We start from the raw sequence: 14869 nt of genomic DNA on the forward strand, positions 1-14869 counted from the left end.
TCGTAGTCCTCAGCCTCAGCATTCAATAAAACTACAACTCCCATAAGGACGCTTACCTGGGGATAGCGTTAACACGCACAGTAGCAGAGACGCAAGACGTGAAAGCGGCGCGACAGTTGTAGGTGATTTAAAAGAGATATAGAAGGATTATGATAAAAAACTCAATGCAGCGCTCGTTTTCCCAGTTTTAAAGACGAAATTGTAAGTATGCGCTGGTTTTACGACCTTTTCATGAGCACCATCGTTTTACTAAGAATTTTGATTCTTTCGTCTCTTCTGAAAACTGAAAATTAGTTTTCAAATTTCATGAATGACTTAACCTACACTCTGTTGACATAACGATAAGGTGGTGCACACCACTTAAAGTTTTACGCTGTGCAGTGAAATTACCTCGAAAATAAATGAGCCAGTTTCTCAAGTTAGCTTTAACCAGCACTATTGCCTTTGAACTACCACTCCCAAGGCGGCTCCTTTAGCTTAGTATTCTAAAAAAAATAATCTTTTGCGTAGTCTGCCGTCGACAGATGAGACGCAGACCAAAAAGCGTCGTACAAACACCTTCGTGTTCAATACCCCACGAGGTTTCTCTTCATAATTCTTACGCAGTCTGCATCTTGGTCAGGTGAAAGTGATGCTACAATGCAGGGGTATCTGATATGGTGCCTTACTTTGTGTCAGCAGATGTAGTCCTCGGGCAGTCCCTCCGAACTGATCAAAACCGGTGATTTATCCAGCGTTTCCTACAGGCACGGCACAGCCTTCTGTAGTCTCACACGACAACATCTTAACTTGCCAGTGTTGCAAAATTAACAATTTGGGATGGGGAATTTCATTTCAGAATAATTAATCCAGCACCAGCCACTAGAGAGAGAGAGTGAGTCTTCTGCTTGTGAACACAAGGAGGTACCAGCGATGCACTTTGGTAGCACAGAAGGGGAAGGGTTATGTCTCTCAAGATTAATGTGTAATTTTTTTAAATTTCTTTTGTGACCAGTGTCTGACTTTTGGTTCATCTCCTTTGTATGTTTGCAGAAACAACTGCCTGCTACCAAATCAGGCGGGTGTGTCAAAATGGCCTTTCCTTTTTCAGGCTTCCCCAGTGTACCGATGCTGAACAAAACAGAGAAAATGTAGAATGTCATCGCAAACCGAATTGAAAGCCTCAGACGTGACCCATTTAAGATGAAGTGTTTGATATGGAGGGCAGACGGGAGGTGTTAGTGGGTTATTGATCGAGGGTTATTGATCAGAGAGGCGCTGTGAAGCTGTGTTATGGTCTCAGATGTCCCAGCCCCTCTGCTGTTTCCACACCCCCATTGTGACATCAGAACGCTGGGGAACAGAACTCCGCTGTGGCGAAAGCTGGGCTCTTCGCTCCTGTTGCCAGGGTGACGGTGCTCTTTCTGCTGCAGCAGCACTGGGGGGTCAGAACTGGCTGCTCCACTGTGTTCCTCAGCCAAATGCACGTGAAGTGCTGGAGCTCGTTTATCCGGACACTGATCAGTGCTTGCATGCTTGTGTGCGTTTGTTCAGGCAGCGTGTGGATGCCGAACGAGCCCCGAGCCCGTCATGAACTGGGATGCCCAGCTGAGTGCCGTGCTGTCGGCCGCGGATGGCAGCGTGGCTAAAATCAGGGTGAGTCGCAACCTGATCCATGGCCCTGGCTGGATTGCTTTCCCCCTTGAGAGCCTGACTGTTCCAGTCCTCTCTGAGGGTCAGGCTGGGGCCTGTGTGACGTGGATGCTCCGAGGGGTACAGTTTGATCACATTATTGGAGGGACGCTGCTGCTGCTCTGGAATCAGTCCCCAGAAGGGCAACTAGGTAGGTTCTGTGGAGCAAGAGAATGCCCGACACTGACGAATGAAGGAACTCAGCCTAGAGCTTTGAGTCTTGGTTAGAGAAAAGTCTGAGAGGATTTGGTATTCAAAATCCTCAAAAGACACTAAATCCAGTGGATTCCCTCAGAGTGCACAGTGAAACATGAACCAGTGGGCACGAGTGGAACTACCTGAAAGTGCTTTTAAAACCTAGAACAGGAAGCATGTCTTTCCCCACAGGGCTGCAGAAGCTACTTGGTCATGTCGTTGAATCTGGTACCCTGTCTGCATATAATTCATTTGCATTCATGGTTGGCAACAGTAAAACATTTCCTTTAGTTCAGATTTTTTGTAAATCTTCCAATTGAATGAAAATGTTACTGTTGATATTTAGTCTTTTTCCAGAGCACTCATTTAAAGGTCTTACATCTGAGTTCATTTGCCATATTGAGCAGCTCAAGTCTTTCCAGTCATTGCATTGGGCATAAAAAGCGTTTTAACCTTTTCCAAAGCCAGTAAAATGTCATGTTTCACGCTTGAATTTATGTCTACCAGTATCTGACTGTCTCATAGTGCATGACATCCCTTGTTTGTCAGTTTTTCGACAGTCAAGAGTAGTGGCATGTGATTGCAAGAGTCAGCAGTAGTGTCAAAAGTTTGCTAGAAGCTTCATTGATCCAAAAGAATCATCAGTGAACTGGCAAACTGTCTTCAGATGTGTCCATAGTTCCAGTAGCATGATGTATTGGAGACACTTTAGTTCTTCTCAGTGACTCCTTCAGAGGTTGTCTTTGCCAGGCTTAAGAATGCTGGGCTTTGCTGGGGTCAGAGGTCAGGGGTTAAGGGTTAAGGCTGCCTTATTCATTTTTTCTGGCTTCTGTTTTTGTAGGAGAGACTGAACACAGCAAGTCGCTTCTCCAAAGGTATGTGTTTACTTCTGCAGTTTTTTTTCTTTAGATGCATTGAATGAAGTGTTCTGTAGCAGGACATCTTAAATACATTTCTGGGAAAGGCTGGCAGTCTCCCTGTCAGTCTTTAATCTTTGTTTAAGGGCCACCAATACTGTAAGTGCAGTGACTTTTCCCTCCATTCTCTGTCTCTTCTCCACCTTTTAACTCGCGTTCTAGGGGTCTTTCTAAGTGTGGCAGTGTCGGGGAATGGTTTGAAACACTCCAGGATAATGGGAGCATTTGAATGAGAACGATGATCTTTCCGGCTCTCCCCAGTTATCACCCTTGTGCACCGTTGTGCCATCTCTCCAGTGACAAACACGTTGACGTCCGTTCCCTTCTCTTGCTTTCAGATGTGTACCCCGACAGCGGGCAGTTCCGCGGTGTGTGTTTTGAGGAGTCCCCGCTGTCCCTCCCCTCAGCCCCTCTCTCGGGCGTGCCCAGCGCTGGCAAGCAGTGGGGGCAGCTGCCGGAGATTTTGTCACGGCTGCAGGACCAGAGCCAGGTGAGAGCCCCCTGAAAGCACGGCGCTTTGGCCCCGGTCCCGGTCTTTGGAGCTCACTGATGTCCCAGATTTCTGGTCCATTTCGAGTTCTTAAAAATTATTCGGTGTGTTTTTTTATTCAGATGTGTCTACAGTTTTTCTTCTACTCTCTCGATCTGGAGTTGCCAGTTTTGTGTTTTTTCACGTCTCGGCTTCTAGGAGGTGTAGGCCGACTTGCCCACCTTCGAGCTGCTGATCTTTTAACACGTCGCAGGCAGCGCCAAGCTCCAGCTCCGATCTGAGGAGAGTCGCATTCATTGTCAAGAGCACCGTAAGCCCCAGGGGTCTCGCCCAGGTGATCCTGCCTCCTGCAGTGGCTGGCTCATCGTGACAGGGCTGCCGGGGGAGTCCTGGTCACAATCAGTTAGTGATCATAACCCCCCACCCCCAAAACCCGCATTGGGCGCAGGAGCCTTCACTGTGACCTTTCCCTCTCCTCGCAGGCCATCCAGTCCCTGACGCAGGCTGTGAGGTTGCTGGAGAGGGAGCGAGACCAACAGCAGCAGCACCTACAGGCACTGCAAGGTCAGAGTCATGTCACAAGGTACCAGTAAGCAGAACTGTTAGAGTGGGGCTCTTCAGTCCTCGTCCTGGAGGGACCAGGATGCCTGCAGGTCTTATTACAACCTAAATCAGCTGATTATTGATTTCATTGGATCAATTTGACAACTTCTCCCAGCTCTCCTGGTCCAGGGGTTAAGGGTTTATGCTATGCTTTAAAGAGGCATAGAAAACTGGCAGACATGCCCCCAAAGGACCTCCTGTAGAGACTCTGGAGGAAAGAAATCAGATGACTGTTGTGGTTCAAAGGCACGAGTTACACCATAAAAGATCTTAATTACTTCAGTTTCGGTGCATGCTGGTGGGCACTCTTTAGGAAGTTGAGCGCTTGCTTATTTCGGCACAGTTCAACAACTAGAATGTGAGGAGTTAAATGGAATAGATTGCTAACCTAAGCTGTGAAAGTCGATATCCCGCAGTAATAGAATCGCATCCTATTGACAAAGCCTCTGTGCTTCCCTTCTTTCTACCAGTCTATCAGACCCCTAAAGGTCTAGCTTCCCACTAGACAATCTCAAATGTTTTATTAGCTGTGCATTTTAGTTTACTTTCTGGAGCTGGATTCATTTAATAAGGTATGCTGTTCTGGGGCTGGCTGTCCATTTATTTCCGTCTGAGTCTTTGCTCCAGCCAAATCATTTTTGTATCGATCCTCTGTCCAGAATGATGTAGAAACATATCAATAAGGAATTAATGAATCCGAAAGGTGCAGTGACATTGGCTGGAGTCAGTGGAGTCCTGCTCTTCCGGAGACCTGCGTAAGCTTCCCAATTTGGCATCCAGAGAAAAAAGGCCCGGTTCCTTAAGACTCTGCTTTCCTGCAATTTGATGTTACTTCTTCCTATGATTTACCCACCTGTGAGTCTCAGTCCCGTCTGAAGCCGTGTTTCTGCGGAAGCCGGAACCTTGATCCACTCACGGAGTGGATCGCCGCTGGCGGAGATGAGTGGGACGGCACCTGGAATCCACAGCCCCCCGTTTGGTGTGGGTTCCCGGAGGCTGAAGACTTGCCCTCGTTTCTCAGAGGAAGTGCGGAGGCTGCGGCACCAAGGGCAGCAGAGGGAGAGGGGGGGCTCGGAGACGGAGGGCAGGCTGGACCAGTGGCGCAGGGAGGTCAGGGGGGAGCTGCAGAGCCTGACAGAGAAGCTGGAGAGAGTGGCTGCACGGCAGGACAGGTGAGGGGGTGGGGCGGGCAGGATCTAGAGGTCTGCTACCCGACCCGAGCCCAACGGGGCCTGACAAAATATTGGGTTTCGGTCCGGGTTCGGGATGGTTTTCTCATAAGTGAAAATGAATTATTATTATTTTATGTTTTAAATTGATTTTTATTAGAAGAAATCCGCAACTCATTTTGCATGCTCGCTCGTTCTCTCTCTCTGTCTCATATGTGTGTAACAGAGCCTGCCTAGCTAACTGTTCGCAATGGATGAAATGAAAACGAAAACTTAGAAAGGGAGAACTACTTAAAATGTCAAATGAGTTGGGGACGGCTTCGTTATGGAAACATTATGACCTCGTGGTAACAACAGATAAAAAGCTCACTGGTCACGTGTCTACTCACCCTGAGAGGAAAAGAGAGTGACCGATTTCGTGTCAGTTTTGGGTTTCAAATTTGGCAGTACCATTCGGGCTCGGCCGGGTCGGGTCTCAAGGTCTCGGGTACGGGCTTCAGTTTCATGCTCATGCAGACCTCTAGCAGGCTTTTGAGAGCAGGCTAAGGCCCGTGACTGGGGTGGGGTATGTATGAGGGGTAATACTCTGGGGGGGTTGTATCGTGAGGGACGGGGGCAGAGAGTGGAGATAGTGCTCCAGTGGGATCAGGAGAGTGAGGAGTTTGGGGATGGGCACGGGCGTGCTACATCATTAATGGAATCTCTTCTTTTTGTTCCTGAAGCTTCAGTGGCAAACTGCAGCGGGAGGAGATGGAGCAGCTGAAACGGGAGCTGGATCACCTGAAGCACAAACTAAGTGAGTTCCTGACTCACCCCAGCTAGCCAGCCTGCCCATGACTGGTTAACCTCACCTGTTAATTAAACATAAGAACGTTTCCCCACTGTTATGAGTGCGCCGAGTTGCTGCAGCGTACCTGAAAGATTGGATGTAATCCTAGAATCTCTCCAGGCCATTTCTTGAAAGAAGCCAGGTTATGAACTGCAGCAGAGTGGCGGGGCAGCTTTGTCCGTGCTCCCATAGTCCTTTGTGTACACTGCTTCCTGCTCTCAGTTCTAAATACACTTACACATTGTTTCCACTTGTGTCCCTTGGTTCATGTTTCACTGTTACACGTAATTCACACTTAGGCAGTGTGTGTGCGCTGTTACTGTTAGGAGTGGATGCTCCATAACCACACACAACCTGGAGTCACGTTCAGCAGAGTAGCATGATGATTTCTTATTATGAACTTAGGTTAAATTGAATGTGACCCTAACTGACCCTGATGCAGGTTCTTATCTGAACAGCCTAGAGGAACGGTTTTATTGAGTGTCCATGTAGTGATGTCACACAGCCCATTGAATTTTATGTTGTGCTGCTATATGTTATAATGTTATAGTACATATGATATCTTCTCATTACAGTTTGCAATGACACTTGGGAAGATGCACAGTAGACTCTGAAGAGTTTCAGCTCTCAAACTCTTTCGCTACAATTGTGGAGGCTTGGGTAGTTTTATGAAAATTAGGTTTTTGATGAAATGTAACCAAACTCAATGAAAGACTTCACTCCATTGTCAAGATTGCTTGTGATCAGCTACTTAATTGCTGGCGCATTTGATGATCCGGTTAATGTGATCAAAACACAAGCTGTGCCATTGAAGCTAAATGCAAGATACGATGGATTTAAGATGCTGCTCTCTTACGGCCTTTTTACTTTTTCAGGTTCTGAAACCTAATTCATTCAGCTCAGAAGTTTTTGAAAAACGGAGTGAAATCCTTTGTAACAGGAGGTCACACCTCTGTACATCACTCCAGTATTACAGCTCTTTATAGGTGGAAGCCGTGAGGCTGAAAGCTAGATCCAGAATATGACCTAAATTTTTTAAAATAACTTAAAACTTTCTTGTAGAAGTGTCTAAAGAGCAGTAAACTGACGAACAAACGAAAAACGGTCACGTTTTGCATCTAATAATAAACACTGAAGCCCAGCTTCTAGTACATGACCCTCATGCAACACGTCTTTGAAGTGAGCCAGTGTGGTGCACTGGTGGGTTGGTGTATAATGTAGCTGGCCTTGTAAGAAATCTCTCACGATGAAATCACGATGACTGCGTGTCACCGTGGGGCTTCTGTGCGAGTCGTGCATTGTGTTCCACACTGACAGTCTGCTTACTGCTGCGGTGCACAATGGGGCATGCAGGGAAGGCTTGCGCTGTATTTCCCACAGGGAGTGATCTGTGAGCCTCCTGGGCACTGAGGACTTGCTCTTCGTATCTGTGTGGCCTTGCAGGAAGGCAGGAGGATGACCTGCTGAGCCAGATCTCAGAGACCAGGGACATGAGGCGACAGTATGAGCGCAATACCAAGGTAGGCGCACCGGGAATCCCCCTGTTATACGAAAAACACGTGCTCACACACGGATACAGAGAGACCTCGGCATGGAGTGACTCCGAAAGAACTATGCTCAGACCTCTGTCGCCTGCAGATGCTGGAAAGCCTGGCGGACAGCTACAGGGGCCACGCGGAGGACCTGACGAGGACGCTGTCGCAGCAGCAGAGCGCACATCATGATCTGCACAGCCTCAGGTCAGAGCGCCGCTCAGGGGTGTAGAACAGGCCGCAGCGGTGGGCTCTGGGGGTTGGGGTCCATCTTCCTCCAGGACCTGACATCCTGAGAGGCACTCAAGCTATCCAGTCCTCTGAAATCCATCGTACGCAGCTGAAGCCAGATTCTTCAGACTGAGACTGGTTTGCTTTGGGCCAGGTGAGGGGAGTTCTGCTCGGCACATCTTGGACAGCTGGTTGCTGTCAGTCCCACAGGCCACTGGGGACGGCAGCAAGACTCCCAGAGCCCAGCAGTTCTGCTTTGATCGAGCTGCAAGCTCCTGCACAGCAGCAGCTCAAGGTGCAGGGAGTTTCACGCGTATTAGTCTTTCATATGGGTGGGCCAATATGTAGAGTTAAAACGATATTAGAAAATGTGTAGGAATCTTCTCTTAATCAGTGCAGTTTGTAACAGAGTCTAGCATCATGTTTCCATCCTCTTCTGGGCAGATGTTCCTGTGTCTTCACGCATTGCAAGCCTGTGTCATGTGATTGTGATTCTAGGGTATCAGGTGAGGTGAATGTGATTTGCGTGGTTTAAGGCTGGTGTCGTGGCTTTTGGGTGGTGTTCTCTTTCACCGCACCTCTGACCTTCTCATTTTGTGGTGGTGCCTCCCCCAGGTCCTGTGTGTCTGAGCTGAAGGAGGAGATGAGAGGACTGAGGCTTGCTGACAGCCAGCCTATGTCATCACATGGTACACGGAGGGCAGGTAAAATCAGCAATTTGACCAATTTTACCATAACAGAAAAAAACTCAGATCATGTGCTACTTATATTGACCTGGGAATCCTGAGCTTGTATGAATCCAACACCAGTGCTGCACTAAGGGCTTGTGACCACTAGGGGGAGTGAAACACCATTGCTGTTACACACATGACCTGCCTCGGGTCCATTGGGAGCCAAGTGACGTGTGGCTGTTTTGCCAAGCCGAGGTGAAGCAAAGCCAGAAGACTCTGGCCTCACAAGCTTAGGGTGAAGCAGAACCAGGGGCAGTGTTAAACTTGGCAGTCTGTCATAGATTACTTGTACCTCCCTGTGGCTCATGTTAATGCCAGAAGCACATGGCCATCTGTAGAAAGGCTAAAATCTATATTAGCTTTAAACTTTTAACATCTGCACAACAAAATGACAAATGCTATTTAGGAGCCAGTTGAGCCAGTTGAGCTGGAAGGATGGTTGGAGGAGGTTATTGGTGTTAGTGGGCCAGCACCAATGGTGGTGATGATCTTCCCTTATTTAATAGTGACCAAGTGCGCTATGCTGTTGGAAGTGCTGTCCTTTGAATGAGATTACATGACACTGTGTTAATCCTAGTGTTTAGGCTAAATTCCAATCCTGGCGTGCACAAAGTAGATTAACTAAATTGCCCCCTTAATTCATTTGGTGAAGCAGTTTCTCACTTGAGATCTGTTCTGTGGTGGGCTGCCTCCGTCACCCAGGTGTGTGCTGCACTTCTGCTGGATGAATTGAGTCCCCCTATTGGTAAAGTGCTTTGGGATGAAAATGCAAAGAATTATTGTATCGTCTTTGACTCCAAATGTTTCTCTTTGAAGATTTTTTTTCTCTTTTGTGTTCCGTGCACCATTGACTGAAGCTGCGCTGGGCGGTTTCTGTGAGGTTCTGGCTCCACCGGGCTCAGCCAGGCTCAGCTCAGGTGTTCCGACACGGAAAGGCCGGTGTTGTGTTCATTCAGAGCGTTGTTCCGGCTGTTCCTCTGTCCCTGTTATTCCTCCTGTCCCCAGATGATTGTGTGAGCGGGAGGCAGCACCAGCAGTCCAGAGAATCGGGGGGCTCTGACATGCTGGAAGAGGACTCGGAGGGCGAGCTCAGCTCCAGCCTCAGCCTGGGGGACGTCAGTTCGGAAGACCTGTCCCTGCTGTCCGAGACGCCTGCCCCGCCACAACCTCGCACAGGTACGAGAGATCAGGTGTACGCAGCCTGCAACAGCACCTGGCACTCGAGCTTTAATAGGCAGCTGGAAATGTGCAGCAGCAGCAGTAAACAAAAGAACAGGTCTGATTAAACTATCCCAAGTTGAACTGAAGGCTCAGTAAAGTAATTCGAGAGCTCAGAGGTAATTGAGTGCAGAGGTCTGGGCCTGGGACATCCCAAGTTAAACCCTGTTCGCTGAGTGACAGCCTGTTTAGCAGCCCTGCCAGCTGCACAGCCCACAGGTGCAGATCAAGCCTCCCACTTCAAAAAGCAGGCTTAAGGAGCACTTCAGCCGTATAGCAAACAGACCGTCCCCTTCCTAGCATGACGATTCTGGGAACAAAGGAACAAAAGAGAAGGAATAAAGGAGGTATTTTTTTAAAGCTGGGTGATTGTTGCACTGCGGTTGAGAGTGCAGGCTTGTGCATGCTAGAGACCAGTTCATCCCTGAAGGCACCTTAACCCTTTCAGGCACTGCCCGCAAGTCAGAGATCAGGGTCACAAAGAGCTGCTCAGGTGAGCCTGTGGAGCTGCGGCCTGTGTGTAACGTCCTGGAGCAGAACTTGTAGACGTCAGCTGCGTTTATCTTGGGCTTTGGTAGCTTTAAGTGCATTCCCATGGATCCTGAGTTGACAGGCTCTTGGGGTCTTTGTTCTTGGAACGATAGGAGCATAGACTCCTGCTTTCTAGCATAACTAAAAGATCTTCAGTCCACACAAAGGTAAAATGGCCAGAGTCACACCAGAGCCACGATGGCTCACCAGGATTCTGGTTCCAGTTACGAATCACAGGAGTGTTTTGTTTCGTCATTTCATTTATGGAAAGTTAAAAGTTGAAGAATACTTTCACCAATTATTTTTTAAACCAAAGCATGTAAAAAAAAAATGTACTTCATATTTTTTTCTTCAGGTGTTTCCTTCAGTACATCATGCCCCAGGAGTTTATTTATAGTTGCCTGCCAGCAGAGGTGATGAGGTGGGGGGTCCCCACAGTAGTAGTAATAGTAATAATAATAATAATAATAATAATAATAATAATAATAATAATAATTGCTTACACTTATTTAGCTCTTTTCTGGACAAAGCGCTTTACAAGTAATGGGGTAATGCAGCACCACCTGGATGATGTGACAGCAGCCGTAGTGTGCCAGAATACTCACCACACACCAGCTATTACTGTGGAGGAGAATAGAGTGATGAAGCCAACTCATAGATGGGGATTATTAGGCCATGATTGGTCAGGGCCAATGGGAAATTTACACCCCTACTCTTTTTGAGAAATGCCCTGGGATTTTTAATGACCTCAGAGAGTCAGGACTTCAGTTTTACGTCTCATTCGAAGGACAGCGCCTTTTTACAGTATAGCGTCCCCATCACCTTACTTGGGCATTAGGACCCACATAGACCACAGGGTGAGCGCCCCTGCTGGTTCCAGCAGCAACCTTGGCCTTCCCAGGAGGTCTCTTATCCAGGTGCTGACCGGGCTCACACCTGCTGATCTTCAGTGGGTTGTCAGTTGTGAGTTGCAGGGTGATATGGCTCTCCCAGGGCCTGTAATTGGATTTTTTTGGAGTTGTCACTCATGGAAGCTGATTAGTGGTTTTCCATGACTCTCATCTGCCTGTGCTAACGAGGGGCAGCGCTCTGGCCTCGGCAGCTCTCTGACAAGCAGGCAGGGTGAACGGGACAGGAAGCCCAGTTGGACTTGGGGGTGGCTGGAGGGACAGAGAGAGCTGGCAGAAGGCAGCGAGTGAGAAGTCGCGTGAAGTGTGCAGGGGAGGGAGGGAAATGAAAGAGGGGGAGGGTTTGAGAGACTGTACAGGGCAGTGCCACATGCAATTGCGATTTGTCCTTTTTGTTTTGTGCCAGACTTGACAAAATCATCATCCTGCTGGAAGTATTAAGGTTAAAAAGCCATTTGGTTTTTGCCATGCTTATGCCATTGGAATTGATGTTTTTGACTATTTACACCCTGTGCCCCCACATATTAACATCTGCATTTGGACTAAAATTAGTGACAGTCTAGAAATCTTCAGGCTCAGAACAGATTAAACATCTGTCTGTATCTGGGAGCTTGTTCAACTGTGTCTGATTTAGGGCTATATTTATACTAGAGATGTTACTAATATTTTGGGAAATCTATTATTTGTACATTTGAGAAATACTTTTGTACATTTCTCCTGTCTTTAGGGATGCTTATTTTAAGTGTTAAGAGGCTGCCAGTGTGTCATTTTCAGTATAGATGCATTTTATTTGCTGTGAGTGTACGCTTGTTTGCCTGTGCAGAATTGAAGGAAAACAAGAGTACAGGGCAGTGCTGGGCTTTCTGCTGACATCTTGCCAGCAGTCTTTTCAACAGCAGTTCTCACAATGGTAAAATATTTATACACTCAGAAACGCTACTTATAACCCGCGTCAAAATCTCCAAACCCTGATGTTATAATAAAATTTGGAAAATGATTAGGTGTTTAGGAAAATGATCTTGTGAGATCTCAGATCTTAACCTGGTCCTGATTGATATTGGGCTGGGAGACCTCCAAGGAAAACCAGGCTGCTCCTGCAATTGTGTAAGTCCTACCCGATGAGCACAAGTATCAGATTTCAGAAGGTGAAAACAGGGTCAGGTTATCAGCTCCCTCCAGTCTGGGCTTGTCAGCTGTGGTAGGAAAGCTCCCTGGTCTGTAAGTGTAGCATTCAGGATTGATGGGCTTACTCATTGCCTGATGTGTCTGAAGACATGCTCCAAACATCAAAACGAACACACGCACAAATGCTGCTGCGTATCAGAATAGTAGGTTTCTTTGATTCTCTCAAGCTCAGAAGCCTGAGATCTGTTTATTGGCTTCTTGTGGGGGCCTGTCGCTAGCCACAATCCAGCCTTGGGCAGCACAACGGCTTTGAGCTGCCTCTGCTTGTTCACTCCCACTATTATTGTTTTCCCTCCATCTCTTTCATCTTCCTTATTATTTAACGCACCTTGTCTTTCCATTTCGAATGTCGTAAGCGATCGTTATGACTTAGTGTTTGGCAGCAGCATTACCATCTGCTGTAGCCTGATCTTAGAAGCTGAGCAGGACTGGGCCTGGTCAGTACTGGAATGGGAGACCTCCAAGGAAAACCAGGTGTTTTTTTCAAGTAGGAGTGCTGGTGGTCCAGTAGGTGGCACTTTTCTCCCTGGACCAGTATTGTCAAACCAGTGTCCCATTGTGGTGACTGGAGATGCTGTAGGGCAGGAGGTGCTGTCCTTTGGGTGGATTGTTTACCTGAGGTCCTGACTACTTAGTCCATTACGATCCCAGAACAGGGTTCATAAAAGCTGTTAACCCCACCGACCTGTCTAAATACCCAGCTGGCTTTTACAGTTGAGAGCCTGTCTAATGTCCCCCTTAATTCAGTTGGTAAAACAATGCTGCTCTTGCTTCTCTACCTGATCTGTAGTGGGGCTGCTGGCAGACTGCCTTCCACATATCTCCCAGGCAGGGCTTCATTAGAGGATGAAGTGGGTCTCCTCCCATATGCCACAGCATTAAGATCCTTTGAGATTAAAAGCACTATAAATGTGCAAGGAATTATTAACTGTTTCAGTACTGATAGTGATGTGTCAGTATTAACACTTTAAAATAATTTTGTCTTTAAAGGCATCTAATGCTATATATACATGTTCATATATATCGACCCTCAGAGCTACAGTCAAGAGCCTTGGCTCTCAGAGACACCAGCAGAACACATCTGCAGCACATCTGCTGTGGTCAGCATTGTGTGCTTCCTGAGGTTCTCCATGGATTGGGGCAGCAGCACTGTAATTAACCTAGGGTTCAGGACTGCCCCTCCAAGGTGATGGGTTCAAATGCTGTTGTAACCTTGGACAAGGTGCTTCATTTGCTCTAGTAAATAACTTGCAGGATTAACCGGCACTTTTCAGCTCATCATTGTGGATGAGAATTTGTTCTCCATTAACTGGTTACATGTTCTGGTTAATTAAAGGATTAAATAGAGCAAAAGTGAAGCTTCTTTCATCTAGTTGTGTCATTCCGATGCTGAACATTGTGTCTGCGTTATGTTGAAACTGATTCATAATTGCTCATTTTAAGACCTTTTTTTCTGCATTGTGACTGTTTGACCTTCAGCGGGCATCACAAAAGTTGCCATCTGCTGAAAGTCTGAGGTGAGTGCTGCACTCTGGGCTGAGACCATGCTCTCCTCTCTCTGTGACAACTAGGCACCAGACCTCGCCATCTGTTGGAAGGAAGTGACAATGGGGAAGCAAGAAGTGGGCTGGATGAGGAGCAAGAAGACATCAGCATCGAGGAGGACCTGGATGAGCTGTCTGACAGCCCACCTGAACTCAACCTCAGTGACCTTTAGCTTGTCTTCTGCCTTTCAGCCCATTAACTCCATCACCCCCAGTGGAAGGAGCTACTGGCCCTTGACTGACAGGGGTGTATACCACGTCCACCATGCTTTTTAAAGAAGCTTCCAGCCTGGCACATGTTCTGATGGCTGTCTTTCAGCTGAAATCAGCACATTTATTTTGGGCTTTGTTCCCTGCCCTGTGGTTGGAGGGAACAGTTTTTAGGTTTAAAATGAAGAAAGAAAGGTAGACAAGGATAAGGATATCAAGAAAGGATAAAAAGCTGGAGGGAGGAGAAGAAAAAAGTGATGGGGGAAGGGATTGCTTTTCCTAATTTCAGTATTACCCACATCAGAAGAAATGAGAGAGCAGAGGGTTCAGCCACCACAGTGATCTTTGGAGTTCCTTCAGAAGCCAGGACTCGCTTACGGAACTCTCCCTGTGGTCCCTGGAGACTGCCATTCTATCCTTTCTCTGAACGCCCGATGCTCCTATTTTTATTAAAGAAAAAAGGCGCGCTTATCAGGATTTGCTGTTGTATTTTTTTTTCCTGTTCAAACAAACACCCATCCTGCCGCCTCCATTTTTGTTTCTAGTTTTCTGTTTTCCATTTTCCCCAAGAGCGCTGGCCTCTTCAGTCGGTGCCTCTGCAGTGTTGTGGCTTGGTTTCTGGGCCGTACTGAGGAGGCAGAGAAGAGAGATTCCGCAGATGATGACAGGCAGAATTCCACAGCGCTCTGATGATGATGTCATCGCCAGGCCTGAGCGTGAGGGGGAGGTGCTGAGCCTGATCCGTATCTGGAGGCAGTATTATTGTAGTGGTTATCGATGTCAGGTAGAATCTGGGGACGCCCCAGGAACAGTAGCTGCAGGCAGGGGTGGGGATGGAGCAGGTCTAGATGCACAGTTCTCCACACACAAGGTATTCCATTTTTATACTGAGCATGATCTGTTAT

At 47.5% G+C, this 14869-nt stretch overlaps 1 protein-coding gene across 3 annotated transcripts; it reads left to right on the forward strand.

Moving 5' to 3' along the window:
• The first annotated feature begins 67 nt into the window (after positions 1-67).
• LOC148823923 (uncharacterized) lies at positions 68-14432 on the forward strand. Of its 3 annotated transcripts, none has more exons than XM_088927594.1 (12): positions 68-201; positions 1534-1635; positions 2708-2741; positions 3122-3273; positions 3756-3837; positions 4898-5048; positions 5768-5841; positions 7318-7394; positions 7513-7613; positions 8253-8341; positions 9374-9544; positions 13782-14432. In XM_088927594.1, the coding sequence occupies exons 2-12, from the start codon at positions 1570-1572 to the stop codon at positions 13925-13927; spliced, it is 1143 nt and encodes a 380-aa protein (XP_088783720.1). In that variant the 5' UTR covers positions 68-201; positions 1534-1569; the 3' UTR covers positions 13928-14432. The 3 variants fall into 3 exon arrangements, with proteins under 3 accessions (XP_088783720.1, XP_088783721.1, XP_088783722.1); XM_088927595.1 differs by having other exon boundaries at positions 106-201; positions 1538-1635; XM_088927596.1 differs by lacking the exon at positions 68-201 and adding an exon at positions 846-903.
• The last annotated feature ends 437 nt before the right edge of the window (positions 14433-14869 follow it).

This window comes from Atractosteus spatula, chromosome 11, assembly GCF_055471065.1.
Source record: "Atractosteus spatula isolate fAtrSpa1 chromosome 11, fAtrSpa1.hap1, whole genome shotgun sequence".
In the NCBI taxonomy this organism is placed as follows: Eukaryota; Metazoa; Chordata; class Actinopteri; order Semionotiformes; family Lepisosteidae; genus Atractosteus; species Atractosteus spatula.

What these genes read in the sequence shown, in the direction of transcription:
- LOC148823923 (XM_088927594.1), top strand. Translation starts at nt 1,570, where the DNA reads ATGAACTGGGATGCCCAGCTGAGTGCCGTGCTGTCGGCCGCGGATGGC. An exon ending in GTGGCTGCACGGCAGGACAG is followed by an intron (nt 5,049 to 5,767) that starts GTGAGGGGGTGG and finishes TTGTTCCTGAAG; the next exon opens with CTTCAGTGGCAAACTGCAGC. An exon ending in CCCGCCACAACCTCGCACAG is followed by an intron (nt 9,545 to 13,781) that starts GTACGAGAGATC and finishes TGTGACAACTAG; the next exon opens with GCACCAGACCTCGCCATCTG.